Source organism: Entelurus aequoreus, linkage group LG17 (assembly GCF_033978785.1).
Source record: "Entelurus aequoreus isolate RoL-2023_Sb linkage group LG17, RoL_Eaeq_v1.1, whole genome shotgun sequence".
Taxonomy (NCBI): Eukaryota; Metazoa; Chordata; class Actinopteri; order Syngnathiformes; family Syngnathidae; genus Entelurus; species Entelurus aequoreus.
In genome coordinates, this window is record NC_084747.1 from 3,150,752 (window position 1) to 3,178,265 (window position 27,514).

The 27,514-nt window shown below is 37.6% G+C and overlaps 3 protein-coding genes across 3 annotated transcripts in view; 2 read left to right on the forward strand and 1 right to left on the reverse strand.

The window, feature by feature from the left end:
- Positions 1-19,441, forward strand: part of LOC133631818 (kremen protein 1-like) — a 135,108-nt gene extending 115,667 nt beyond the window's left edge. Inside the window, exon 13 of the mRNA XM_062023978.1 lies at positions 19,164-19,441. Within this exon, the coding sequence (XP_061879962.1) occupies positions 19,164-19,441 (278 nt within the window). The remainder of the gene's footprint in view (positions 1-19,163) is intronic.
- The window catches only part of kank1a (KN motif and ankyrin repeat domains 1a), a 453,264-nt gene that overhangs the window by 342,978 nt on the left and 82,772 nt on the right, over positions 1-27,514 (forward strand). The gene's annotated exons all lie outside the window — the stretch shown is intronic.
- Positions 22,278-27,514, reverse strand: part of LOC133632060 (calcium/calmodulin-dependent protein kinase type II subunit beta-like) — a 31,603-nt gene continuing 26,366 nt past the window's right edge. Inside the window, exon 8 of the mRNA XM_062024300.1 lies at positions 22,278-22,480. Within this exon, the coding sequence (XP_061880284.1) occupies positions 22,278-22,480 (203 nt within the window). The remainder of the gene's footprint in view (positions 22,481-27,514) is intronic.

Here is a 27,514-nt window from a genome sequence, read left to right on the forward strand (position 1 = left end):
TGGATGGATGGATGGATGGATGGATGGATGGATGGATGGAGGGATGGTAGAGAAAAAGAAAAAACAGAAAGAAATATAAAAGTAAGCCATGACACAGCAACAGAACCCCCAGGAAGAAGAAGAAGTGGCCACCACTGCTGCTCAGGTCAGGCCGAAGAGAAAGGGGTGAGATTCATGGTGAGGACAGGTGAGGACAGGTAAGGACAGGTGAGGACAGGTGAGGACAGGTAAGGACAGGTGAGGACAGGTGAGGACAGGTGAGGACAGGTGAGGACAGGTGAGGACAGGTGGAAAGTTTGCTGGGAGGAAGTCAGGAGGGGAAAAAAAGGAAGGAAGATGCCTTTAGTGTGGGAAAAGGAGCCTGTTGCTAGGTGATGAGTGCGCCACAGTGGAAGTGAGCATCTATTTCTGCTGTCGGACTTTCCAGGGTCCAGACTGGCAGCTATTCCTGGAAGCCGAGTCACATAGCGACTGGGAGAGGAAGAGGAGCGAGGGCGTTCAAGTACACACGCTCAAACTGCCGGGCCAAACGCAAACGTCCATGCACGTGGAAGTGCGCTCACACACCCACACACTCTTTGCTCACACACACACACTCTTTGCTCACACACCCACACACCATTCAAAGAATTTGTGCCGGGGGAGAAAAAAAGCTGCGTTTGGTGCGCGGCGCCGTGGCGCTCTCCTCGTGCGCCGAGCGTAGGACGTGCGAGCACCATGTGTGGGATGTGTGGAGATTTTCTTTGGGGAGTGGGGGGGATTAAGACCAGATGGGGTGAGGCGGAACAGAGGACGATAAGTCCGCTTTAAAGATGAGGAAATCAAGGATGGAGAATGCGCGCGCACACACACACACACACGCACACACGCACACACACACGCACACACACACACACACACACACACACACACACATTCTTGTATTTGTTACCTTCTTGAGAGCTCCGAATAATGCCTACCTCTTTAGGACCACCCTTTCTAGATATATAAAGATGTGTATTTACAACATTAATAATATATACATACTATGCCAATATAAAAAAGCTTGTTGTGAAAAATGAGTTGGAATTTCACAAGAAAAAAATCAAAGTTTCACAAGAGAAAGCTACGGAGGCCCTAAAGGGACATGGGGGAAAACATTTTTTTTTTATAATTATTATTTTTTTTTTAGACGTGTGTCTTGTGCGCACGAGAATTTTTTTTATAAAATTATTAAAAAAAACAAAAAAAAAACAAACAAATTTTTGTATCTCGTGCACACGAGAATGCTTATCGTGCACACGAGATAGTTTCTTTTTATAAAATTATTTTTAAAAAAAATTTTAATTATAATTTTTTTTACATTTTTTTTTTTAGACATGTATCTCGTGCGCACCAGAAACTATCTCGTGCGCAAGAGATACATGTCTAAAAAAAAAAAATTAAATTAAATTAAATATATATATATTTTTTAAATAATTTTATAAAAAGTTTCTCCGTGCGCAAGAGATACATGTCTAAAAAAAAAAATTAAATTAAATTAAATATATATATATTTTTTTTTAAAATAATTTTATAAAAAGTTTCTCGTGCGCACCAGAAACTATCTTGTGCGCAAGAGATACATGTCTAAAAATTTTTTTTAATATTAAATTAAATATATATATATTTAAAAAAAAAAAATTTTTATAAAAAGTTTCTTGTGCGCACCAGAAACTATCTCGTGCGCAAGATACATGTCTAAAAAAAAAAAATTAAATTAAATATACATATATTTTTCTTTAAAATAATTTTATAAAAAGTTTCTCGTGCGCACCAGAAATTATCTCGTGCGCAAGAGATACATGTCTAAAAAAAAAAAATTAAATTAAATTAAATATATATATATATATATATTAAATAATTTTATAAAAAGTTTCTCGTGCGCACCAGAAACTATCTTGTGCGCAAGAGATACATGTCTAAAAAAAAAAAATTAAATTAAATTTAATATATATATATATATATATATATTTTTTAAATCATTTTATAAAAAGTTTCTCGTGCGCACCAGAAACTATCTCGTGCGCAAGAGATACATGTCTAAAAAAAAAAATTTAAATTAAATTTAATATATATATATATATTTTTTTTAAATAATTTTATAAAAAGTTTGTCGTGCGCACCAGAAACTATCTCGTGCGCAAGAGATACATGTCTAAAAAAAAGAAATTTAATTAAATTAAATATATATATATTTTTTTTTTTTATAAATAATTTTATAAAAAGTTTCTCGTGCGCACGAGAAAGTTTCTAGTGCGCACGAGATAGTTTCTCGTGCACACGAAATACATGTCTAAAAAAAAATTAAAAATTAAAAAAATTATAAAAAAAAAAATTTCCCCCATGTCCCTTTAGGGGCTCCGTAAAAAGCAGTGTTATAATAAAAATTTTACTCAACGGAAGACAAACTTTTATAAGAAAAACGGAACATTTGTGTAATATTATGATAAAAGTTGGAATTTTACCCAATAACAGTCGCAATTTTACAAAAAAACCTTAACATTTTGACAATTTTATGAAAAGAGTCGTAATTTTACTTGACAAAAGTCACAATTTTATAAGAAAACCTTCAAATTCTGGCAATTTTGGCAATATTGTAATAATAATCTGAATTTTACTCGGCAAAATGATGACAAAAGTCATAATTTTACTGAAAAAATGTCACTGTTTTGCAAGAACTAAAAAATTGGTAGTATTGTGATAAAAGTCAAAATTTCATATGACGAATGTCACCATTTTGCCGTAAAAAGTAATGGTTTTACATTAAAAAAAAGTAATAATTTTACGAGAAAATATTGCAATACTACAGAAACAGAAAGAATATGAGAAATTGTTCCCAATTTTATTAAAAAAAAAAGTTGACACATTGTGAGAAAAAGACTGCTTTTAGTTAACTTTTTTTGTTTGTAATCTTTATTATTTATTTCAAGTTATTAGAGTATGTCTCTACATACATTTGTTTTTGTATACATTTTGGCCAAAGGGGGCACTTTTCAATTTCTTACACACTTGTTATTACATATGTTGGCCAGAGGGGGACCACTTCAAATTTCTACACACACTTGTTATTTCATATGTTGACCTTCTTGAGACCTCCGAATAATGCCTACCTCTTTAGGACCACCCTTTCTAGATATGTAAAGATTTGTATTTACAACATTCATAATATATACATACTATGCAAATATAAAAAAGCTTGTGAAAAATTTGTTGGAATTTCACAAGAAAAAAATCAAACTTTCACAAGGAAAGCAGTGTTATAATAAAATCAACGCAAAACAAATTTTTACAAGAAAAACGGATCATTTGTGTAATATGATAAAAGTTGGAATTTTACTCAACAGTCGCAATTTTACAAGAAAAGCTGAAAATTTTGACTATTTTATGAAAAGAGTCGCAATTTTACTAGGGCTGCAACAACTAATCGATTAAATCGATTAAAATCGATTATTAAAATAGTTGCTGATTAATTTAGTCATCGATTCGTTGGATCTATGCTATGCGCAGAGTTTTTTTTATTCTATTTTTTGTAATACATTTTTTTTTTTTTTTAATAAACCTTTATTTATAAACTGCAACATTTACAAACAGCTGAGAAACAATAATCAAAATAAGTATGGTGCCAGTATGCTGTTTTTTTCCAATAAAATACTGGATAGGATAGAAATGTAGTTTGTCTCCTTTATCCGATTATTAATCGATTCATCGAAGTAATAATCGACAGATTAATCGATTATCAAATTAATCGTTAGTTGCAGCCCTAAATTTTACTCAACAAAAGTCACAATTTTATAAGAAAACCTCAACATTTTGGCAATATCATAATAATAATCTGAATTTTACTTTGCAAAATTATGACAAAAGTCATCATTTGACTGAAAAACAACAAAAAAATTGGCAGTATTGTGATAAAAGTCACAATTTTATATGACAAATGTCACAATTTTTCCGTAAAAAGTAACAATTTTACATATAAAAGTAATAATTTTACGAGAAAATATTGCGATATTACAGAAACAAAAAGAATACGAGAAATTGTTCCCAATTTAATTTTTTAAAAAAGTCGACACGTTGTGAGAAAAAGACTGCTTTTTGTTAACTTTTTTGTTTGTAATCTTTATTATTTATTTCAAGTTATTAGAGTATGTCTCTATATACATTTATTTTTGTATACATTTTGGCCACAGAAACAGAAAGAATAGGAGAAATTGTTCCCAATTTTATTTAAAAAAAATTCGCCCATTGTGACAAAAAGACTGCTTTTAGTTCACTTTTTTTTAAATTTTTAAATCCTTTGTTTGTAATTGGTTTTTAATCTTTATTATTTATTTCAAGTTTTTAGAGTATGTCTCCATATATATTTATTTTGTATACATTTTGGCCAAAGGAGGCACATTTCAATTTCTTACACACACTTGTTACTACATATGTTGACCAGAGGGGGAGCACTTCAAATTTTTACACACACTTGTTATTTCATATGCTGTCCCCCTTTGGGACCACCTTAATTTTGATAGATGTCACCAGCAGGGGTGCAAATGAGACATTGTCTATTAGATGCAATGTTTGCATCTGTATTGGTTCTGTATTGATTTCGGTCTTAAACTTGTTCACCGGTCCTCATATGGAAGGTACTACCCCTTGTTGATGTCTCAAGAAGGGTAGAAATACAAGAACAAACACACACACACACACACACACACACACACACACACACACACCCACACACACACACACACACACACACAGGTCAACAAATAAGACATGTAAACAAGAGGTCTTGTAGGTAGAAAGGAGAGAAGAAGGAGCAGGAGAGGAGCTGTCAGGAGCATCACGGACACGGTGATGACCCTTACCTTGACATCAGCCTTCTTGTTCAGCAAAGTCTTGGCTGCTGCAATGACAAACACAACCGTGACAGTAAGAGACTGCAAGGAATATTGTGTACCTGTTATCTACAGTACGTAACATCATTTTGCATGGGCGTGAGAAGCATACACATAGCATGTTATCAAGTGTTACCATACAGCAAATGTGTGATATGAACCAAACAACGCAAAAAAGCACTGTGTGTACAATACATGGCATTTGTGGCGCCCCCTGCAGGTTGTGCTCAAAATTAACTTGGAAGATATGCGAGCATACACGTAATACAGATGTTTTAGGATTATTAGACGAATAGTCGATGACTTATGGACAGTTCGTTGCGAGAGGCAAAGACGTTTTGTCCACCTCTCTGGAAGTTACGGTCGGTGCTTTTGAAGAGCGCATTGAGCTGTGTGAGAAATTTCAAGTCAATACCAGTAATTGATGGGGGTCAAACGTCGGGGTGTAAGAACAGCACCGGCGTGTGGTTTTTGTCTCAAATGCCAGCCCTTATGTGTGCAGCAGTTCAGAAGTAAATGAGGTCAACATTCACACAGTTTCTGGCGCGCACTACTTGGCTGCAACCAGCAGAGGCGCTGTTTGTCGGTACAGTCCGGGGATGTAAGGATTAACGGTAGAGATGTCCGATAATATCGGCCTGCCGATATTATCGGCCGATAAATGCGTTAAAATGTAATATCGGAAATTATCGGTATCGGTTTTTTTATTATCGGTATCGTTTTTTTTGTTTGTTTGTTGTTGTTTTTTTACACTCATTCCACAAAAGGGTTGTTTCTTTCTGTTATTAATATTCTGCTTCCTACATTATATATCAATATATATCAATACAGTCTGCAAGGGATACAGTCCGTAAGCACACATGATTGTGCGTGCTGCTGGTCCACTAATAGTACTAACCTTTAACAGTTAAGGTGAGGTCAACATTCACACAGTTTCTGGCGCGCACTACTTGGCTGCAACCAGCGGAGGCGCTGTTTGTCGGTACAGTCCGGGGATGTAAGGATTAACGGTAGAGATGTCCGATAATATCGGCCTGCCGATATTATCGGACATCTCTACCGTTAATCCTTACATGCCCGGCCTGCCGATATTATCGGCCGATAAATGCGTTAAAATGTAATATCGGAAATGATCGGTATCGTTTTTTTTTTATTATCGGTATCGTTTTTTTTTTGTTTTTTTTTACACTCATTCACACAAAAGGGTTGTTTCTTTCTGTTATTAATATTCTGCTTCCTACATTATATATCAATATATATCAATACAGTCTGCAAGGGATACAGTCCGTAAGCACACATGATTGTGCGTGCTGCTGCTCCACTAATAGTACTAACCTTTAACAGTTAAGGTGAGGTCAACATTCACACAGTTTCTGGCGCGCACTACTTGGCTGCAACCAGCAGAGGCGCTGTTTGTCGGTACAGTCCAGGGATGTAAGGATTAACGGTAGAGATGTCCGATAATATCGGCCTGCCGATATTATCAGCCGATAAATGCGTTAAAATGTAATATCGGAAATTATCGGTATCGTTTTTTTTATTATCGGTATCGTTTTTTTTTTGTTTGTTTGTTTTTTTTACACTCATTCACACTCATTCACACAAAAGGGTTGTTTCTTTCTGTTATTAATATTCTGCTTCCTACATTATATATCAATATATATCAATACAGTCTGCAAGGGATACAGTCCGTAAGCACACATGATTGTGCGTGCTGCTGCTCCACTAATAGTACTAACCTTTAACAGTTAATTTTACTAGTTTTCATTAATTACTAGTTTTATTGTTTTACTTTATTTTTTATTCAAGAAAATGTTTTTAATTTATTTATCTTATTTTATAAAAAAATTTTTTTAAAGTACCTTATCTTCACCATACCTGGTTGTCCAAACTAAGCATAATAATGTGTTAATTCCACGACTGTATATATCGGTTGATATCAGTATCGGTTGATATCGGTATCGGTAATTAAAGAGTTGGACAATATCGGAATATCGGATATCGGCAAAAAGCCATTATCGGACATCCCTAATTAACGGTATTAATGATAAGCGGCGGTAAAACTCCTATCGGTTAGTATTATCGTTTTAAATGAAAATGATCGTCAAACCGCGATCGATAACCGCACTTGGAAAAACATACAGACCTGTGATACTATTCATTTACGGGAGAAGCAAGCTAGCGCTAATGCAAACCTGAATATAAGAGACATTAACGTCTTTCCCCATTAAGAAACGTCATATTCCAAATCTAAAATTGTGTAAACACAATAGTGTTTGAGCAACTGAGATATTCAATTATGCACATTGGGTTTATTATTAAAACTAGGGATGTCCGATAATGGCTTTTTGCCGATATCCGATATTGTCCAACTCTTTAATTACCGATACCGATATCAACCGATACCGATATCAACCGATATATGCAGTCGTGGAATTAACACATTATTATGCTTAATTTGGACAACCAGGTATGGTGAAGATAAGGTACTTTTAAAAAAAATGAATCAAATAAAATAAGATAAATAAATTAAAAACATTTTCTTGAATAAAAAAGAAAGTAAAACAATATAAAAACAGTTACATAGAAACTAGTAATTAATGAAAATTTGTCAAATTAACTGTTAAAGGTTAGTACTATTAGTGGAGCAGCAGCACGCACAATCATGTGTGCTTACGGACTGTATCCCTTGCAGACTGTATTGATATATATTGATATATAATGTAGGAAGCAGAATATTAATAACAGAAGGAAACAACCCTTTTGTGTGAATGAGTGTAAATGGGGGAGGGAGGTTTTTTGGGTTGGTGCACTAATTGTAAGTGTATCTTGTGTTTTTTATGTGGATTTAATAATAAAAAACAACAACAACAAAAAAAAACGATACTGATAATAAAAAAACGATACCGATAATTTCCGATATTAAATTTTAACGCATTTATCGGCCGATAATATCGGCAGACCGATATTATCGGACATCTCTAATTAAAACACACAAAAAATCTTTACAATTTAAAATGTAACTCAAAATAAAAGTAATACGGCTCTTAAAAAGCTAGAACAATAGCTAATGTTTCTTCTGCCAAGAAAGTACACTGTGTGTGTATTTAAAAAAAAAAAAAAAAATCTTGGTTAAAATATTTTAGTGTATACTTTTTGAGCAAATGTTCCTATCGTTACATCCCTATTACAGCTTTTTTCTGCTCGTACATAGATATTTTCAAAAACATGTATTCCATTACATCTGCCCTATCATTTAGCTAGAGTGCATGGTGCTAAAGCAGACAAGTAGAGCTTATAGATCATAAAAGTGTACAGCATGTTAGAATAATTGTTTGTAAGTTATCACAAAAAAACTTTGTGTTGAAATGAGTTCCAGGCAAAAGGACAGGGAGCTGTCTTTGAGGCCTACCAAGAGGAGGAAGGCTTGTAAAACTCCACTGTGACTTCAAAGCGGACAGATGGCAGGATCTGCCCAATTTCCAGACGAACTCTTTTTCAAGTATTTTACGAACCCTTTTTGAACTATTTTATGGAACTCTTTTTGAAAACTATTTTACGACCTCTTCTTTTGAACTGTTCGGTAACCAAAGGCAACGCTGTTTACGACCCACTTCCCTCTGGAAGCAGCTGTGGTCAGGTGGGGGGAGAAAGTCAAATAAAGAAGGAGTGCAATCTTTTGGCAGAGCGTGCTGAGACACTGTACAAGGGTACATACAGTGTGTACAGACGTGTCTCCTCAATTGAGTCCAAATTGAATTCTGTCTCCGTTTAATTTCTTTGCCTCTTGTCTTGTTTAATAGATGTCATCAGAGTTTGAACCTGACACAGCATTTAAAACCTCAATAATGATGGTTGCAATTAGGGATGTCCGATAATGGCTTTTTGCCGGTATCCGATATGCCGATATTGTCCAACTCTTTAATTACCGATACCGATATCAACCGATATATACAGTCGTGGAATTAACACATTATTATGCCTAATTGGGACAACCAGGTATGGTGAAGATAAGGTACTTTTTAAAAAAATGAATCAAATAAAATAAGATAAATAAATTAAAAACATTTTCTTGAATAAAAAAGAAAGTAAAACAATATAAAAACAGTTACATAGAAACTAGTAATTAATGAAAATTTGTAAAATTAACTGTTAAAGGTTAGTATTATTAGTGGAGCAGCAGCACGCACAATCATGTGTGCTTACGGACTGTATCCCTTGCAGACTGTATTGATATATATTGATATATAATGTAGGAAGCAGAATATTAATAACAGAAAGAAACAACCCTTTTGTGTGAATGAGTGTGAATGGGGGAGGGAGGTTTTTTGGGTTGGTGCACTAATTGTAAGTGTATCTTCTGTTTTTTATGTGGATTTAATTAAAAAAAAAACAAAAAAAAAACGATACCGATAATAAAAAAAATCGATACCGATAATTTCCGATATTACATTTTAACGCATATATCGGCCAATAATATCGGCAGGCCGATATTATCGGACATCCCTAATATAGAGACATACTCTAATAACTTGAAATAAATAATAAAGATTACAAACAAAAAAGTTAACTAAAAGCAGTCTTTTTCTCACAACGTGTCGACTTTTTTTTTTAAAATAAATTGGGAACAATTTCTCATATTCTTTCTGTTTCTGTAATATTGCAATATTTTCTCTTCAAATTATTACTTTTTTTTATGTAAAATGATTACTTTTTACGGCAAAATGGTGACATTTGTCATATGAAATTCTGACTTTTATCACAATATTGCCAACTTTTTAGTTGTCCTTGCAAAATAGGGACATTTTTTCAGTAATATTACATTTTAACGCATTTATCAGCCGATAATGCCGATATTATCGGACATCTCTAGTTGCAATAAATACTGTACATGCTATGGACAAACTTACTGGGACAATCACCTTGGATGACGTACCTAAAGCTTGAGAGTGTATTAGAATAAAAGTGACTTTTACAATCTCCTCCTTTCTCTCTCTCTCTCTCTCACTTCCTGTGACCTTTTTTTTTTTTAAGTGCATTTGCGAGTTCAATCACACACAATCACATCAGGCATGTTACATAAAAGAGTCTTCTCTCTGCTGGTATCCTTTTATTTCCCTCACCGCTCTTCCTGTGCGCCTCGTACATGTTTTAATTTCCAGCCTGTAAGCTATTCTGATATTTTTTTCCTTAACAAAAAAAAAAGAGGCCTTAATTCTGCATGAATCTGAATATAATGTAGAGATTAAAAAAAAATGTGTGGTGTGAGAAAAACATAACAATGCAAGCATTATAATCAAATAATTGTGAGATATTGATTGTTGTGAGTACAAGATATGAATGACAGAGAAGCTCCGTTAATCGCATCTTGACACAATTGGACGCACAAATGTATGCAGAGCCTGGTTATAACCAGCAGAGGTGCTACACTCACAATGACTGTGATGCGCCAAACTTCATTATCAGGTAGCGTTTTTTTCCCCCCCGGCTTGTACCAAATGAGTGGCACAGCTATTAGTTAAAAAAACAACAATTATAATTGAGAACTTAAATTTATTTGCGTGTCGAATGTAGTTACTTTTTTAATCCATCAGATGGCGCCGTTATGAAACACCAACACAGTATCAGAGCAGTGTCGATACAGCCAGTGAGGGTGCCACGCACTAACCGAGGCGTCATTTACCCATCACTTCAGTATACTGTATACCAGGGGTCACCAACGCGGTGCCCGCGGGCACCAGGTAGCCCGTAAGGACCAGATGAGTAGCCCGCTGGCCTGTTCTAAAAATAGCTCAAATAGCAGCACTTACCAGTGAGCTGCCTCTATTTTTTAAATTGTATTTATTTACTAGCAAGCTGGTCTCGCTTTGCTCAACATTTTTAATTCTAAGAGAGACAAAACTCAAATAGAATTTGAAAATCCAAGAAAATTTTTTAAAAACTTGGTCTTCACTTGTTTAAATAAATTCATTTATTTTTTTACTTTGCTTCTTATAACTTTCAGAAAGACAATTTTAGAGAAAAAATACAACCTTAAAAATGATTTTAGGATTTTTAAACACATATAAATTTTTACCTTTTAAATTCCTTCCTCTTCTTTCCTGAAAATTTAAATCAATGTTCAAGTAAAAAAAAATGTTTATTGTAAAGAATAATAAATACATTTTAATTTAATTCTTCATTTTAGCTTCTGTTTTTTCGACAAAGAATATTTGTGAAATATTTCTTCACACTTATTATGATTAAAATTCAAAAAAATTATTCTGGCAAATCTAGAAAATCTGTAGAATCAAATTTAAATCTTATTTCAAAGTCTTTTGAATTTCTTTTAAAAATTTTGTTCTGGAAAATCTAGAAGAAATAATGATTTGTCTTTGTTAGAAATATAGCTTGGTCCAATTTGTTATATATTCTAACAACGTGCAGATTGGATTTTAACCTATTTAAAACATGTCATCAAAATTCTAAAATTAATCTTAATCAGGAAAAATTACTAATGATGTTCCATAAATTATTTGTTTTAATTTTTTCAAAAAGATTCGAATTAACTAGTTTTTCTCTTCTTTTTTTTCGGTTAAATTTTGAATTTTAAAGAGTCGAAATTGAAGATACACTATGTTTCAAAATTGAATTGTCATTTTGTCGTTTTCTCCTCTTTTATAAAAATGTTAGTGGCTAGCTAGTTAAAATGGGATATTGTGATCATTTGAAAATGTTCAATTTGAAAAATGTGCCCTTAGAGAAAATATAAAAATAAAGTGTTGCATATTGATATTTATCTGTTTCTATATATATTTATTGTGAGAAATCATTAAGATGATCAGTGTTTCCACAAAGATAAATATCATTAACTATTAATAATAACATAGAGTTAAAGGTAAATTGAGCAAATTGGCTATTTCTGGCAATTTATTTAAGTGGGGGGGGGGGGGGGGGGGGCCCGCATTGGGCCTAAAAATTTGGCCGGGGGCGAAAAGCCGACTGCATGCAAAGCAACTATATGATATATATACATATATACATTTTTATGCCCAATATATATATATATATATATATATATATATATATATATATATATATATATATATATATACACACACAACCCGGAGACATATAATATTCAAACAGTCCGCCGTCGAATAGTTGTCGCCATCTGGTGGTACTTATATGACCCAATCCAAACAACCTTCCCTAGTCATGGTGCAGGAAAAAAACATTAAACCAGCACAAAAATTCAATAAACATGGTCACACATAACAACCTGTTCATTGAGGTTTGTGGATATTAATAAAAAAATTAAAAAAAACGCCAAATCAGCATAAAAAAATCAAAACTACACCCATTTAAATCCATTACAAGGGATGATGGGAAAAATGCAAAACACTCTCTCCGCACTTATCCATTTTTGGCGCATTTTAGCGGCTTGATATTTCTGATTGATTAAAAAACTTTAAGGAGGTCGTCACGGAAGTAAACAAGTAATCATTAATTATATATCCAATATGTTATTATAATAATAAATTGGATATATAGTTAATGATTATTATAATTGGCTATTAAGAGTATGTGAAAATTCGACCCCTACCTTGTTTACTTCCGTGACGACCTCCTTAAAGTTTTTTAATCAATCAGAAATATCAAGCCGCTAAAATGCGCCAAAAATGGATAAATGTGGAGAGAGTGTTTTGCATTTTCCCCATCATCCCTTGAAATGGATTTAAACGGGTGTAGTTTAGATTTGTTTATGCTGATTGGGCGTTTTTTTTTACATTTATAATATCCACAAACCTCAATGAACAGGTTGTGTTATGTGTGACCGTGTTCATTGAATTTTTTTTTCTGCACCATGACTAGGGAAGGTTGTTTGGATTGGGTCATATAAGTAAATGTTGTGCACAAACACAAATTAAAGTCCAATTAATGGCCACTGACTTACTTTTGTTGGCCACCAGTTGGCGACAAAATAGCAACTATTCGACGGCGGACTATTTGAATATTATATGTCTCCGGGTTGGGGGGGAGATCTTGCCCCAAGTGGAGGAGTTCAAGTACCTGGGAGTCTTGTTCACGAGTGAGGGAAGAGTGGATGGTGAGATCGACAGGCGGATCGGTGCGGCGTCTTCAGTAATGCGGACGCTGTATCGATCCGTTGTGGTGAAGAAGGAGCTGAGCCGGAAGGCAAAGCTCTCAATTTACCGCTCGATCTACGTTCCCATCCTCACCTATGGTCATGAGCTTTGGGTCGTGACCCAAAGGACAAGATCACGGGTACAAGCGGCCCAAATGAGTTTCCTCCGCCGGGTGGCGGGTCTCTCCCTTAGAGATAGGGTGAGGGGGGAGCTCAAAGTAAAGCCGCTGCTCCTCCACATGGAGAGGAGCCAAATGAGGTGGTTCGGGCATCTGGTCAGGATGCCACCCGAACGCCTCCCTAGGGAGGTGTTTAGGGCACGTCCGACCGGTAGGAGGCCACGGGGAAGACCCAGGACACGTTGGGAAGACTATGTCTCCCGGCTGGCCTGGGCACGGCTCAGGAGCCTGGGAGGAGCTTGACGAAGTAGCTGGGGAGAGGGAAGTCTGGGCTTCCCTGCTTAGGCTGCTGCCCCCGCGACCCGACCTCGGATAAGCGGAAGAAGATGGATGGATGGATGGATCCACAGACCTCAATGAACAGGTGGTGTTATGTGTGGCCATGTTTATTGAATTTTTGTGCTGGTTTATTTTATTTTTTCTTGCACCATGACTAGGGAAGGTTGTTTGGTTTGGGTCTTATAAGTAAATGTTGTGCACAGACACAAATTAAAGTACAATTAATGGCCATTGACTTGAGTTACTTTTGTTGGCCACCAGATGGCGACAAAATAGCAACTATTCGACGAATGAATATTATATGTAAATATAGCGCCTGGTCAAATTAATAATAATAATAATAATAATAATACCTGGGATTTATATAGCGCTTTTCTAAGTAACCAAAGTCGCTTTTACATGTAGAACCCATCATTCATTCACACCTGGTGGTGGTAAGCTACTTTCATAGCCACAGCTGCCCTGGGGTAGAGTGACGGAAGCGTGGCTGCAATTACTTATTGGATTTGTGCCGTCTCGCGAGACTAATTGAAGACACCCCTGCTTTAGCCCATATAGTTTTAAAGAAAGGATGTAAGAGTGGAATGAAGGCACAGATGTTTTGTAGTTGACATTCCATCGCTTGTGTCCCATGATTGCTGTGGACAAACATGGAGTTAAAAGAGTGTGAAGTTATTTTGTGGTAGTTTAGGAGGATTGAAACAAAAAGAATAATAGAAGTAAGGAATTTCAAAATCTTGGATTCTCTGCAGAAACCTGTAAAAAAAAAACACACACACGGAGTTGGCATGGGAGGAGAAGCCAGGGGTACTCCTTACCTTGCCACAAATGACACATGAAGCAAGAAGAAAGAGGAGGAAGAAAATTAAATCAAAGAAAATCTCATCAACGTCCTTTTAAAGCGCTGCTGGGCGAGAGGCGAGGATGGGCGTGGATTCTCTCCCAGGTTTGGCTGTCGGTTTAAAAGCAGCGTGGAGAGCCAGTAGCGGGAGGCTGTATATTTGCGAGGATGAATATGCAAGACAGAGCCTGATAAGGGGAGGCAGCGCGCTATAAATGTTGGATTGGAGCCTAGAGGGGGTGAGGTGTGAGGGTCCCAGCGGGCCCCCTGGAAACAAGGACAACGTCGCTGCTGCTTTCTCATGGACTGTTGTGTGTCTATTTGCTTTCTAAACAAAACCAGCCGATTTCTTTGTATCAGTCTTAAGTGTGATGCAAAATATTCCAAATTCACATCTAAAAGGTTTGCCGTGTCAAACTCTTTTAAACTCCAAATTCAAGCACACGTTAAAGGCCTACTGAAAGCCACTACTAGCGACCACGCAGTCTGATAGTTTATATATTAATGATGAAATCTTAACATTGCAACACATGCCAATACGGCCGGGTTAACTTACCGTATTTCCTTGAATAGCCGCAGGGGCGTTAATTAATTTAAAACCTCCTGTCACTCCTGCGTTTACCGGAAACCGGCGGGATGGCCGTGCATGCGGTAATTATTTTAAAACCTCTTCTCACTCCGGCGTTTACCAAAAGGAATCCATAAAATTTAGGCGTGCGCTTTGAGTGTGATGTAAGCATACCATCATGAAAAGCACATTTAATTAAAAAAAACGTTATTATGGTCTTACCTGTACTTATAAATGGAGTCCATTTGCAGCTCCCTCTGACCAAAAGCATCGATAACTTGTTTATAGAAGTCTTCATTATTTTCTTTCTTCAGTTTTAAAAGTCTCTGTTTCAATGGAGATATTCCTTTAATTATTACCTCCTGCTTCCATTGAAAGTCCAGTTTAGAAAACTGTTTTATTTTAGATACCGGTATGTAATCCTCCATGTTAAAAGTTCAGGCAGAGGAAAAAAAAAAAATCTCTTGCTGCGTGTGTTCACTTCTTCTGCAGTACCGGAAGTCGCAAGAAGGATCACTAGCGCGGCAGCGCCCTCTACCACCAGGAGGCGGGAGTCATTTAATGACTTATACAGTATTTGACACACGCAGCTACGGTATATTAATAAAACATAGCTGCTTACTGTTCTCTTTAGCATACTGTACCGGTATTCAATAGCTTGGACCTTAAATCCTACTGAAAAGCTCTTTATCTTTTTTCCTTTGTGGGATTGTAAACTACTGAAAGCAGCTTCCTCCATTTTGAAAATGAGGACAGATGCGTCACTCGTGACGTAACGAATTTGACCCGGTGGAAGTTCTAGTCATATGCTAAATATTTTGCGAAACGAGTTTGACCCGGTGAAAATTATAGACGTGCGATAATAAAATTAATATTTTGCGAAACGAATTTGATCCAGCTTCAATAATAAACCGGCGATAAGGCCAAGCATGCGTTAATTATTTTGAGAAACGAGTTTGACCCGGCAGTAATTCTAGACGTGCGAATACTATATTCCCTGCGCCAATTCAAGGAAATACGGTATAAAGTGACATTTTAAATTTCCCGCGAAACTTCCGGTTGAAAACGTCTATGTATGATGACGTATGCGCGTGACGTCAATGGTTGAAGCGGAAGTATTCTGACACATTGTATCCCAATACAAAAAAGCTCTGTTTTCATCTCAAAATTCCACAGTATTCTGGACATCTGTGTTGGTGAATCTTTTACAATTTGTTTAATGAACAATGAAGACTGCAAAGAAGAAAACTCTAGGTGGGATCGGTGTATTAGCGGCTGGCTACAGCAACACAACCAGGAGGACTTTGAGTTGGATAGCAAACGCGCTAGCCGACGCTAGCCGACGCTAGCCGCCGACCGCATTGATGATCGGGTGAAGTCCTTCGTCACGGCGTCGATCGCTGGAACGCAGGTGAGCACGGGTGTTGATGAGCAAATGAGGGCTGGCTGGCGTAGGTGAAGAGCTAATGTTTTTAGCATAGCTCTGTCGAGGTCCCGTAGCTAAGTTAGCTTCAATGGCGTCGTTAGCAACAGCATTGTTAAGCTTCGCCAAGCTGGAAAGCATTAACCGTGTAGTTACATGTCCACGGTTTAATAGTATTGTTGATTTTCTGTCTATCCTTCCAGTCAGGGGTTTATTTCTTTTGTTTCTATCTGCAGTTAAGCCCGATGCTATCACGTTAGCTCCGTAGCTAAAGTGCTTCGCCGATGTATTGTCGTGGAGATAAAAGTCACTGTGAATGTTCATTTCGCGTTCTGGACTCTCATTTTCAAGAGGATATAGTATCCCAGGTGGTTTAAAATACAAATCTGTGATCCACAATAGAAAAAGGAGAAAGTGTGGAATCCAATGAGCCAGCTTGTACCTAAGTTACGGTCAGAGCGAAAAAAGATACGTCCTGCACTGCACTCTAGTCCTTCACTCTCACGTTCCTCATCCACAAATCTTTCATCCTCGCTCAAATTAATGGGGTAATCGTCGCTTTCTCGGTCCAAATCACTCTTGCTGCTGGTGTAAACAACGTGCAGATGTGAGGAGCCTTTCAACCTGTGACGTCACGCTACTTCCGGTACAGGCAAGGCTTTTTTTTTATCAGCGAGCAAAAGTTGAGAACTTTATCGTCGATTTTCTCTACTAAATCCTTTCAGCAAAAATATGGCAATATCGTTAAATGATCAAGTATGACACATAGAATGGATCTGCTATCCCCGTTTGAATTAAAAAAAATCATTTCAGTAGGCCTTTAAATAACACTACAGCATTTAACGACGCAGAAACGGAGGCTAGCCTTGTTGAAATCGTTCTTAACGGCCGTAAAAGTGTCCAAAAAAGCTAACCGCTGTATAATAAAACCACTTATTCTTTGAATTTTGCCTGATTTGACGATTAGACATGTGACAGCAGCATTTGGTAGCGGGGACGGGAAGGAACGTTCACGGGCAAAATGTCGCATTTTTCTTCCTACGCCATTCCCTCTTCTATGGTCGTCATCGCATTCCCCCCGTCTTAGTCTCCACTGCTGTCCACCGTTCAAGCTGGTGTTTTCTTTGAGGCTACCATCAATATTTTATGGCATGACTGGCAAAGAGTAATTAAACCTTGATGATAACGATGTGCTTTTTCCAAGCCACACAGGAAGTTTTAATTTCAATTAAAAAGGCATTTTTAGATCATTTTGCTGTTTGCGTCAAGTCCAGATTAAAACAATACACATCCTAATCCACTCAAATGGAATGTTCGCCATGTTTAATGTGTCTGAATATGAACATTCAATTTAAACATTGTGAGTATGTTACGTCTCGGAGCGAGCATAATGCTCATTAAAGGCCTACTGAAATGATTTTTTTAAATTTAAACGGGAATAGCAGATCCATTCTATGTGTCATACTTGATCATTTCGCGATATTGCCATATTTTTGCTGAAAGGATTTAGTAGAGAAAATCGACGATAAAGTTTGCAACTTTTGCTCGCTGATAAAGAAAAGCCTTGCCTGTAGCGGAAGTAGCGTGACGTCACAGGAGCTAGTATTCCTCACAATTCCCCGTTGTTTACAATGGAGCGAGAGAGATTCGGACCGAGAAAGTGATGATTACTCCATTAATTTGAGCCAGGATGAATGATTCGTGGATGAGGAATGTGAGAGTGAAGGACTAGAGTGCAGTGCAGGACGTATCTTTTTTCGCTCTGACCGTAACTTAGGTACAAGCTGGCTCATTGGATTCCACACTCTCTCCTTTTTTTATTTTGGATCACGGATTTGTATTTTAAACCACCTGGGATACTATATCCTCTTGAAAATGAGAGTCGAGAACGCGAAATGGACATTCAGTGCCTTTTATCTCCTCGACAATACATCGGCGAAATGCTTTAGCTACGAGCTAACGTGATAGCATCGTGCTTTAACTGCATATAGAAACAAAAAAAATAAACCCCTGACTGGAAGGATAGACAAAAGATCAACAATACTATTAAACCGTGGACATGTAACTACACGGTTAATGCTTTCCAGGCTGGCGAAGGTTAACAATGCTGTGCTAACGACGCCATTGAAGCTAACTTAGCAACCGGACCGCACAGAGCTATGCTAAAAACATTAGCTCTCCACCTACGCCAGCCAGCCCTCATTTGCTCATCAACACCCGTGCTCACCTGCGTTCCAGCGATCGGCAGAAGGACGAAGGACTTCACCCGATGCGTTTGGCGGCCCGGAGACGTAGGAAGTCAAGGTGAGGTCGGCGGCTAGCGCGGCTAGCGCTCCAACAAAGTCCTCCTGGTTGTGTTGCTGTAGTCCGCTGCTAATACACTGATCCCACCTACAACTGTCTTCTTTGCAGCCTTCATTGTTCATTAAAAAAATTGCAAAAGATGTCCAGAATACTGTGGAATTATGAAGTGAAAACAGAGCTTTTTGTATAGGATTCTACGGGGTACCATAACTTCCGTTACTCGGACTTCGTCACGCGCATACGTCATCATACCGCGACGTTTCAACCGGAAGTTTAGCGGGAAATTTAAAATGTCACTTTATAAGTTAACCCGGCCGTATTGGCATGTGTTGCAATGTTAAGATTTCATCATTGATATATAAACTATCAGACTGCGTGGTCGCTAGTAGTGGCTTTCAGTAGGCCTTTAAAGCATGTAAAGTCAATTGCAAAACAAAGTTAACCCGACTTTAGAAGGCGAGGATTGGCCCAGCCTTGCATCTTCAACAGTGCTGACCATGCACATCAACAACACCCATCCCCCCCGTGCTGCAGCGCATGCACCGGTCCAGTGCCACCCTCATGCAGCATTCAGCGGCGCTTCTCGGCCATTCCTAAACGTCCAAGCTTGGTTGGTTAGACAGGAAGAGAGATACGAGGGAAGAGGGGGAGGGGAGAGATCTGGAAGGCTGATGGAGAAAGGTGGAAGTAGAAGTGAAGAAGACAAGGAAGAGAATGGAGATGAGGAAAGTGAGAGTGGGCACTCCACGTGGGTCCCAAGCCATGCTCCGAGGCAGCGTCCAGTCAGGATGATGAGGATGAGCGGGGAGTGAGCATGGAGACCAATCAGAGCGCAGGGCGACACGTGGACTCAAGTAGCTGGCTTTCTGTCAATGACTTCAAAAAGTAAATACAATGTTTACATCGCAGTGTGACGCCTCGCACCCACCAAGCGCTACATTACCAGTTCAGCTGCCTTCACTTTGGTCCACCATGCTTTTTTCTCCTACTTTGTAATAACTCAATGTAACCGTCACCCTTTCAAAAGCACCTCCACGGTACTTTAAGGTGACATATTTTGCCATTTCTTCACAGATTAAAAGTAGGCCTGCCGATATTATCGGCCGATAAATGCGTTAAAATGTAATATCAGAATTTATCGGTATCGTTTTTTTTAATTATCCGTATCGTTTGTTTTTTTTATTATTATTTTTTTAATTAAATCCACATAAAAACACAAGATACACTTACAATTAGTGCACCAACCCAAAAAACCTCCCTCCCCCATTTACACTCATTCACACAAAAGGGTTGTTTCTTTCTGTTATTAATATTCTGCTTCCTACATTATATATCAATATATATCAATACAGTCTGCAAGGGATACAGTCCGTAAGCACACATGATTGTGCGTGCTGCTGCTCCACTAATAGTACTAACCTTTAACAGTCCATTTTACTCATTTTCATTAATTACTAGTTTCTATGTAACTGTTTTTATATTGTTTTACTTTCTTTTTTATTCAAGAAAATGTTTTTAATTTATTTATCTTATTTTATTAATTTTTTTAAAAAGGACCTTATCTTCACCATACCTGGTTGTCCAAATTAGGCATAATAATGTGTTAATTCCATGACTGTATATAGATTAAGATTAAAGTACCAATGATTGTCACACACACACTAGATGTGGTGAAATTTGTCCTCTGCATTTGTCCCATCCCCTTGGGGAGCAGTGGGCAGCAGCAGCGCCGCGCCCGGGAATCATTTTGGTGATTTAACCCCCAACTCCAACCCTTTGTTGCTGAGTGGCAAGCAGGGAGGTTCAAAGGGTTGGAGTTGGGGGTTAAATCACCAAAATGATTCCCGGGCGCGCCGCTGCTGCTGCCCACTGCTCCCCAAGGGGATGGGACAAATGCAGAGGACAAACTTCACCACATCTAGTGTGTGTGTGACAATCATTGGTACTTTAAACTTAATCTTAATCTATATACAGTCATGGAATTAATACATTATTATGCTTAATTTGGACAACCAGGTATGGTGAAGATAAGGTCCTTTTTAAAAAAATTAATAAAATATCTGTTGATATCGGTATCGGTTGATATCGGTATTGGTAATTAAAGAGTTGGACAATATCGGAATATGGGATATCGGCAAAAAGCCATTATCGGACATCCCTAATTAAAAGTGTTTGAAATACCATAACTGTGACAGAATTACAGCACTGTGGAGGGGGGTGTGGCCTGCGGGCCTGCAGCGAAGCGGGGTGTGCCAGGACCGGCCTCGAAGTCAGCGACAGGTGCGTAGATGGCCCACCTGGGCCTTGTTATCTAATCACCTGTCACTCTGTATAAGCAGCAAACCGGGAGGAGAGAGGTGTTTGGAGCAAGAGCGTGACGAACACGGACAGAAAAAGACAAAAATCATGTGTGCTTACGGACTGTATCCCTTGCAGACTGTATTGATATATATTGATATATAATGTAGGAACCAGAATATTAATAACAGAAAGAAACAACCCTTTTGTGTGAATGAGTGTAAATGGGGTGGGTTGGTGCACTAATTGTAAGTGTATCTTGTGTTTTTTATGTGGATTTAATCAAAAAATCAAAAAATAAAAACGATACTGATAATAAAAAAACCGATGCCGATAATTTCCGATATTACATTTTAACGCATTTATCGGCCGATAATATCGGCAGACCGATATTATCGGACATCTCTACTGGTAAGAGAGCATAGGTTTGAGGACGTTGTTTTTCCATTTATAATATAAAAACACTATTGCAAACTGCTATTCAATATATGTATATATATATATATATATATATATATATATATATATATATATATATATATATATATATATATTTTTTTTTACATAAATAAATACAATCATGTGTGCTTACGGACTGTATCCCTGCAGACTGTATTGATCTATATTGATATATAATGTATATATTGTGTTTTTTATGTTGATTTCATAAAAAAAATTTTTTAAAACAAATTTAAAAATTTTTTTTTTTTTTTTTTTTTTTTAATTTCTTGTGCGGCCCGGTAAAGCCGCGGCCCGGTGGTTGGGGACCACTGTTTTAAAGGCCCACGGCACATTCTAAAAATACTATTACAATAAACAAAAACATAAAAATGAAATAAAAAAGCTTAAAGGTTAAATTTATAAAAAGTTGCAATGTTGACTAATAAAACAAAGCTGTTTTTTTTTTTTTCAAACTGTCATTGCTCAAAACATAATATTGAATCAAAATCAATGTTATTATGAATTATTGACCTATCCAAGGTTCCCATTACTTCACATCAAATATTACACTAAGAAAAATATTTTTGGTGGAAGATTTTGCAAATTTGGTAAATAAATAACCCAAAAATGTATATTTTGTTGTTTTCTTACTGTACCGAAAATGAACCGAACCATGACCTCTAAACCGAGGTACGTACCGAACCGCAATTTTTGTGTTTACCGTTACACCCCTAGCGATGACCCAACAAATTAGCATTTTTTAATGATTTTGGAGGTGATTTGAGGCGTCACTCGCTTTCTGAATTGGAATGGAACGTTCTCTCGGGTTGCCTGGGAAACACAACGAGTTGCCCAGCCTACGGCGAGACAGAAAGCCAGCTCTGGTAAGGCCGGTGAGGTCGGGAAGCATCAAGCCATCATGCTCTGAGGAGGGAAGGAGGAAGAAGATGCGTAGAAGAGAAGATAGAAAAGAGGGATGCGAGAGAGAGAGAGAGAGAGAGAGGCATCATGCCCCCAGAGTCCAGCTGCGATGCTACCTTGTTCCACCAACCCTGCGGTGGTGCCAGCGGCCGCAGCGGCAGAGGCTGCGGCGGTGGTCTGCCTGCTGCCCACTGTTGGCCGAGCACACGTGGGAGAGAGAGAGAGGGTTACATGGCATGGATGGACGGAGGGAGGGAGGGAGGGAGGGAGGGAGGGAGGGAGGGAGGGGCGTGGCGGAAGAAAGACGGAGCAACAGGAAGTGTAAAAAGGGCGCAGGATAAAGAGAGTGTGGAGGCACAGACGGAGAGGATGGGGAGGGTGTGTCCGCTCGCACAGCAGTGACAGGGTTTGAGTGAGACGCAGAAGACGTCCGTCAAACTCAGGGGTCATCAGAGGTCAAACTCAGGGGTCACCAGAGGACAAAGTCAGCAAGAGAGAAAGAGAGACGCAATCTTTGAGCTCTTATCTCATTGGATTTAAAGGCCTACTGAAAGCCACTACTAGCGACCACGCAGTCTGATAGTTTATATATCAATGATGACATCTTAACATCGCAACACATGCCAATACGGCCGGGTTAACTTATAAAGTGACATTTTAAATTTCCCGCCACACTTCCGGTTGAAAACGTCTATGTATGATGACGTATGCGCGTGACGTCAATCGTTGAAACGGAAGTATTGGTACACCATTGAATCCAATACAAAAAAGCTCTGTTTTCATCGCAAAATTCCACAGTATTCTGGACATCTGTGTTGGTGAATCTTTTGCAATTTGTTTCATGAACAATGGAGACTGCAAAGAAGAAAACTCTAGGTGGGAAGCGGTGTATTAGCTGCTGGCTGCAGCAACACAACCAGGAGGACTTTGAGGTGGATAGCACACGCGCTATCCGACGCTAGCCGCCGACCGCGTCGATGATCGGGTGAAGTCCTTCGTCGCGCCGTCGATCGCTGGAACGCAGGTGAGCACGGGTGTTGATGAGCAGATGAGGGCTGGCTGCCGTAGGTGGAGCGCTAATGTTTTTATCATAGCTCTGACGAGGTCCCGTAGCTTAGTTAGCTTCAATGGCGTCGTTAGCAACAGCATTGCTAGGCTTCGACAGGCGGCACAGCATTAACCGTGTAGTTACAGGTCCAGAGTTTGGTTCGGTGTCTCCTGATAGTAGTATTGTTGATCTGCTGTCTATCCTTCCAGTCAGGGGTTTTATTTCTTTTGTTTCTATCTGCATTTAAGCACAATGCTATCACGTTAGCTCCGTAGCTAAAGTGCTTCACCGATGTATTGTCGTGGAGATAAAAGTCACTGTGAATGTCCATTTTGCGTTCTCGACTCTCATTTTCAAGAGGATATAGTATCCGAGGTGGTTTAAAATACAAATCCGTGATCTACAATAGAAAAAGGAGAGAGTGTGGAATCCAATGAGCCAGCTTGTACCTAAGTTACGGTCAGAGCGAAAAAAGATACGTCCTGCACTGCACTCTAGTCCTTCACTCCCACGTTCCTCATCCACAAATCTTTCATCCTGGCTCAAATTAATGGGGTAATCGCCGCTTTCTCGGTCCGAATCGCTCTCGCTGCTGGTGTAAACAACGGGGAAATGTGCGGAGCCTTTCAACCTGTGACGTCACGCTACTTCCGGTACAGGCAAGGCTTTTTTTTATCAGTACATATTTTCTATTGTTTCATTGGAAATAAAACAGCAAAGTCCATTTGGCTGTCATCTGTTTTAATTATGGGACACAACTGTGTCAAAATCAAGATTTTTTTTTTTTCATGCTAGAAGTAAGAAATTATGACTTTAAAAAAGTAGTTTTCTACTTGTGAGTGTTGATGACACAGCTTTGCAACAGTTGATATTCTAGTTTCAAGCATGTTTGACTCAATATAGCTCATCAAATCTCAGCAACAAGCTGTAATATCTTACTGACATCATTTAGGACCAAAACCCTTAAAACAAGTAAAACACTCTAACATAAAATCTGCTTAGTGAGAAGAATGATCTTATCAGACAGAAAATAAGCAAATATCACCCTTATTTGACATATTTCATCTTACTTAGATTTCACTTTTTGCAGTGTATGTACTTTGACATGGGTTACCTACGGATAGCAATGTTGAATTGTACTCTCCCTGTCGAATAAAAAAATAAAATATAAACCCTGTCTACACACAAAATGATCCAGAGTATGGCTTAAAGCAGGGGTCAGCAACCTTTTTGAAAGCAAGAGCTACTTCTTGGGTAGTGATTAATGCAAAGGGCTACCAGTTTGATACACACTTCAATAAATTGCCAGAAATAGCCAATTTGCTCAATTTACCTTTAACGCTATGTTATTATTAATAATTAATGATATTTACACTTAATTGAATGGTTTAAAAGAGGAGAAAACACAAAAAAAATGACAATTAAATTTTGAAACATAGTTTATCTTCAATTTCGACTCTTTAAAATTCAAAATTCAACCGAAAAAAAGAAGAGAAAAACTTAAAAAAAAGAATTTATGGAACATCATTTGTAATTTTTCCTGATTAAGATTAATTTTAGAATTTTGATGACATGTTTTAAATAGGTTAAAATCCAATCTACACTTTGTTAGAATATATAACAAATTGGACCAAGCTATATTTCTAACAAAGACAAATCATTATTTCTTCTAGATTTTCCAGAACAAAAATGTTAAAAGAAATTCAAAAGACTTTGAAATAAGATTTAAATTTGATTCTACAGATTTTTTAGATTTGCCAGAATAATTTTTTTAAATTTTAATCATAATAAGTTTGAAGAAATATTTCACAAATATTCTTTGTCGAAAAAACAGAAGCTAAAATTTAGAATTAAACTAAAATGTATTTATTATTCTTTACAGTAAAAAAAAAAAAATGTACTTGAACATTGATTTAAATTGTCAGGAAAGAAGAGGAAGGAATTTAAAAGGTAAAAAGGTATATGTGTTTAAAAATCCTAAAATCATTTTTAAGGTTGTATTTTTTCTCTAAAATTGTCTTTCTGAAAGTTATAAGAAGCAAAGTAAAAAAATTAATGAATTTATTTAAACAAGTGAAGACCAAGTCTTTAAAATATTTTCTTGGATTTTCAAATTCTATTTGAGTTTTGTCTCTCTTAGAATTAAAAATGTCGAGCAAAGCGAGACCAGCTTGCTAGTAAATAAATAACATTTAAAAAATCGAGGCAGCTCACTGGTAAGTGCTGCTATTTGAGCTATTTTTAGAACAGGCCAGCGGGCTACTCATCTGGTCCTTACGGGCTACCTGGTGCCCGCGGGCACCACGTTGGTGACCCCTGGCTTAAAAACACACAAAATATGCCAACATTATTTTATGAAATCACAAAGCAATATACCGCTTTGGCCAAGTGAGGATACACCAGCCAATTTATTAGGTACGCTTTGTGTAACGCCCGGAAGCAAACAACGTCAGCGCCGTGATTCAGTTTTGTATAACATACGTATGACTCATACGTATACCATTAAATAGAAAAACCTTGGCGAAAGTTCTTTTTCTCTCTTTCTGACTCGTTCACCTGATGACCTTACAATCATAAAGAGGGAGACGCTTTCTGAGAAACAGTGGGGGGGGGGGAGGGATTGAGAGTTGTCGTCCGTGTGTGTGTGTGTGTGTGTGTGTGTGTGTGTGTGTGTGTGTGTGTGTGTGTGTGTGTGTGTGTGTGTGTGTGTGTGTGTGTGCGTGGGTTTGTCTCACCATCCTTGTGTGAAGTGAGGTTGCAACTCTCTACTCCCATCTAGTGCTAGATATATTTTTTTCATCATTCTAGCTATAGTGGAAAGGGGGGCCCTCACAACCTATTAACCAAACGTGGGTCCACACAAAGTAGGCAAGATATGTAAGTGTGTGTGTGTGTGTGTGTGTGTGTGTGTGTGTGTGTGTGTGTGTGTGTGTGGGTGTGAGACATAACAGCAGCATCGAGACACAAAAAGACACAAAGGCACAAGGGCAGAATACACAACTTTTCGAGCGTCGGTTCATCTTGCAAAACTGGCCCATTTATCGGTATTTGCCAGTCTCACTTTACTGACCACAAAAGTGAAAGCAAAACTGTGTGTTGTCGTAGTCCCAACAGAGATGGAGTTATCATGTATACCAGGCCTGGGCAATTATTTGGACTCGGGGGCCACATTTACAGAAAAAAATGTGTCTGGGGGCCGGTATATCTATCTTTAGGAACACTAATACAAAACCTCACAATAATGTCTTGATTGAATGCTAAACATTTTATAACAGACCTCCTTAAAAAACGTAATGGAATTTTACATTTTTCTATGAAGGATAAAACACTGAATATTGACAAAATATGAACGTCACACACCCTTTCCATCGACATATTTTTAGGGCCGCAACTAACGATTAATTTGATAATCGATTAATCTGTCGATTATTACTTCGATTAATCGATTAATAATCGGATAAAAGAGACAAACTACATTTCTATGCTTTCCAGTATTTTATTGGAAAAAAAACAGCATACTGGCACCATACTTATTTTGATTATTGTTTCTCAGCTGTTTGTACATGTTGCAGTTTATAAATAAAGGTTTATTTAAAAAAAAATATATATATATATATATATATATATATATATTTAAAAGCCTCTGCGCATGCGCATAGCATAGATCCAACGAATCGATGACTAAATTAATCGGCAACTATTTTTATAATCGATTTTCATCGATTTAATCGATTAGTTGTTGCAGCCCTACATATTTTACAATCAAGTGAAACGCAACAAAACAGTGAAATATGAACAGAATAAACCCACCTACAATCTGATATATCTGATATTTGCTGAATTTCCCCCAGGGGTCAATAAAGTACTTTCTATTCTATTCTATATGTCACTAAGCTTTAGAACTTTGTTGTGAAAACCTCCTTCCGCGTCTGTGGAAACACTCCCCGCCCACACTGCTTGGTGCCTCGTCTGAGCTGCTGTGACGTAGATGACCATAGTAACTAATTATTTGACCATATTAACTAATTAGATTACCATAACAGTGCTTCCCATAAACTGCCAAGATACATGTGGCGGTGGGGGCGTGGCTATGGGCGTTGTTACCATGACATCATCGAGTAATTTGCATAATTTACTACAATGATATGATTTTCTCTAAAAAGACTCAAAAAATGTA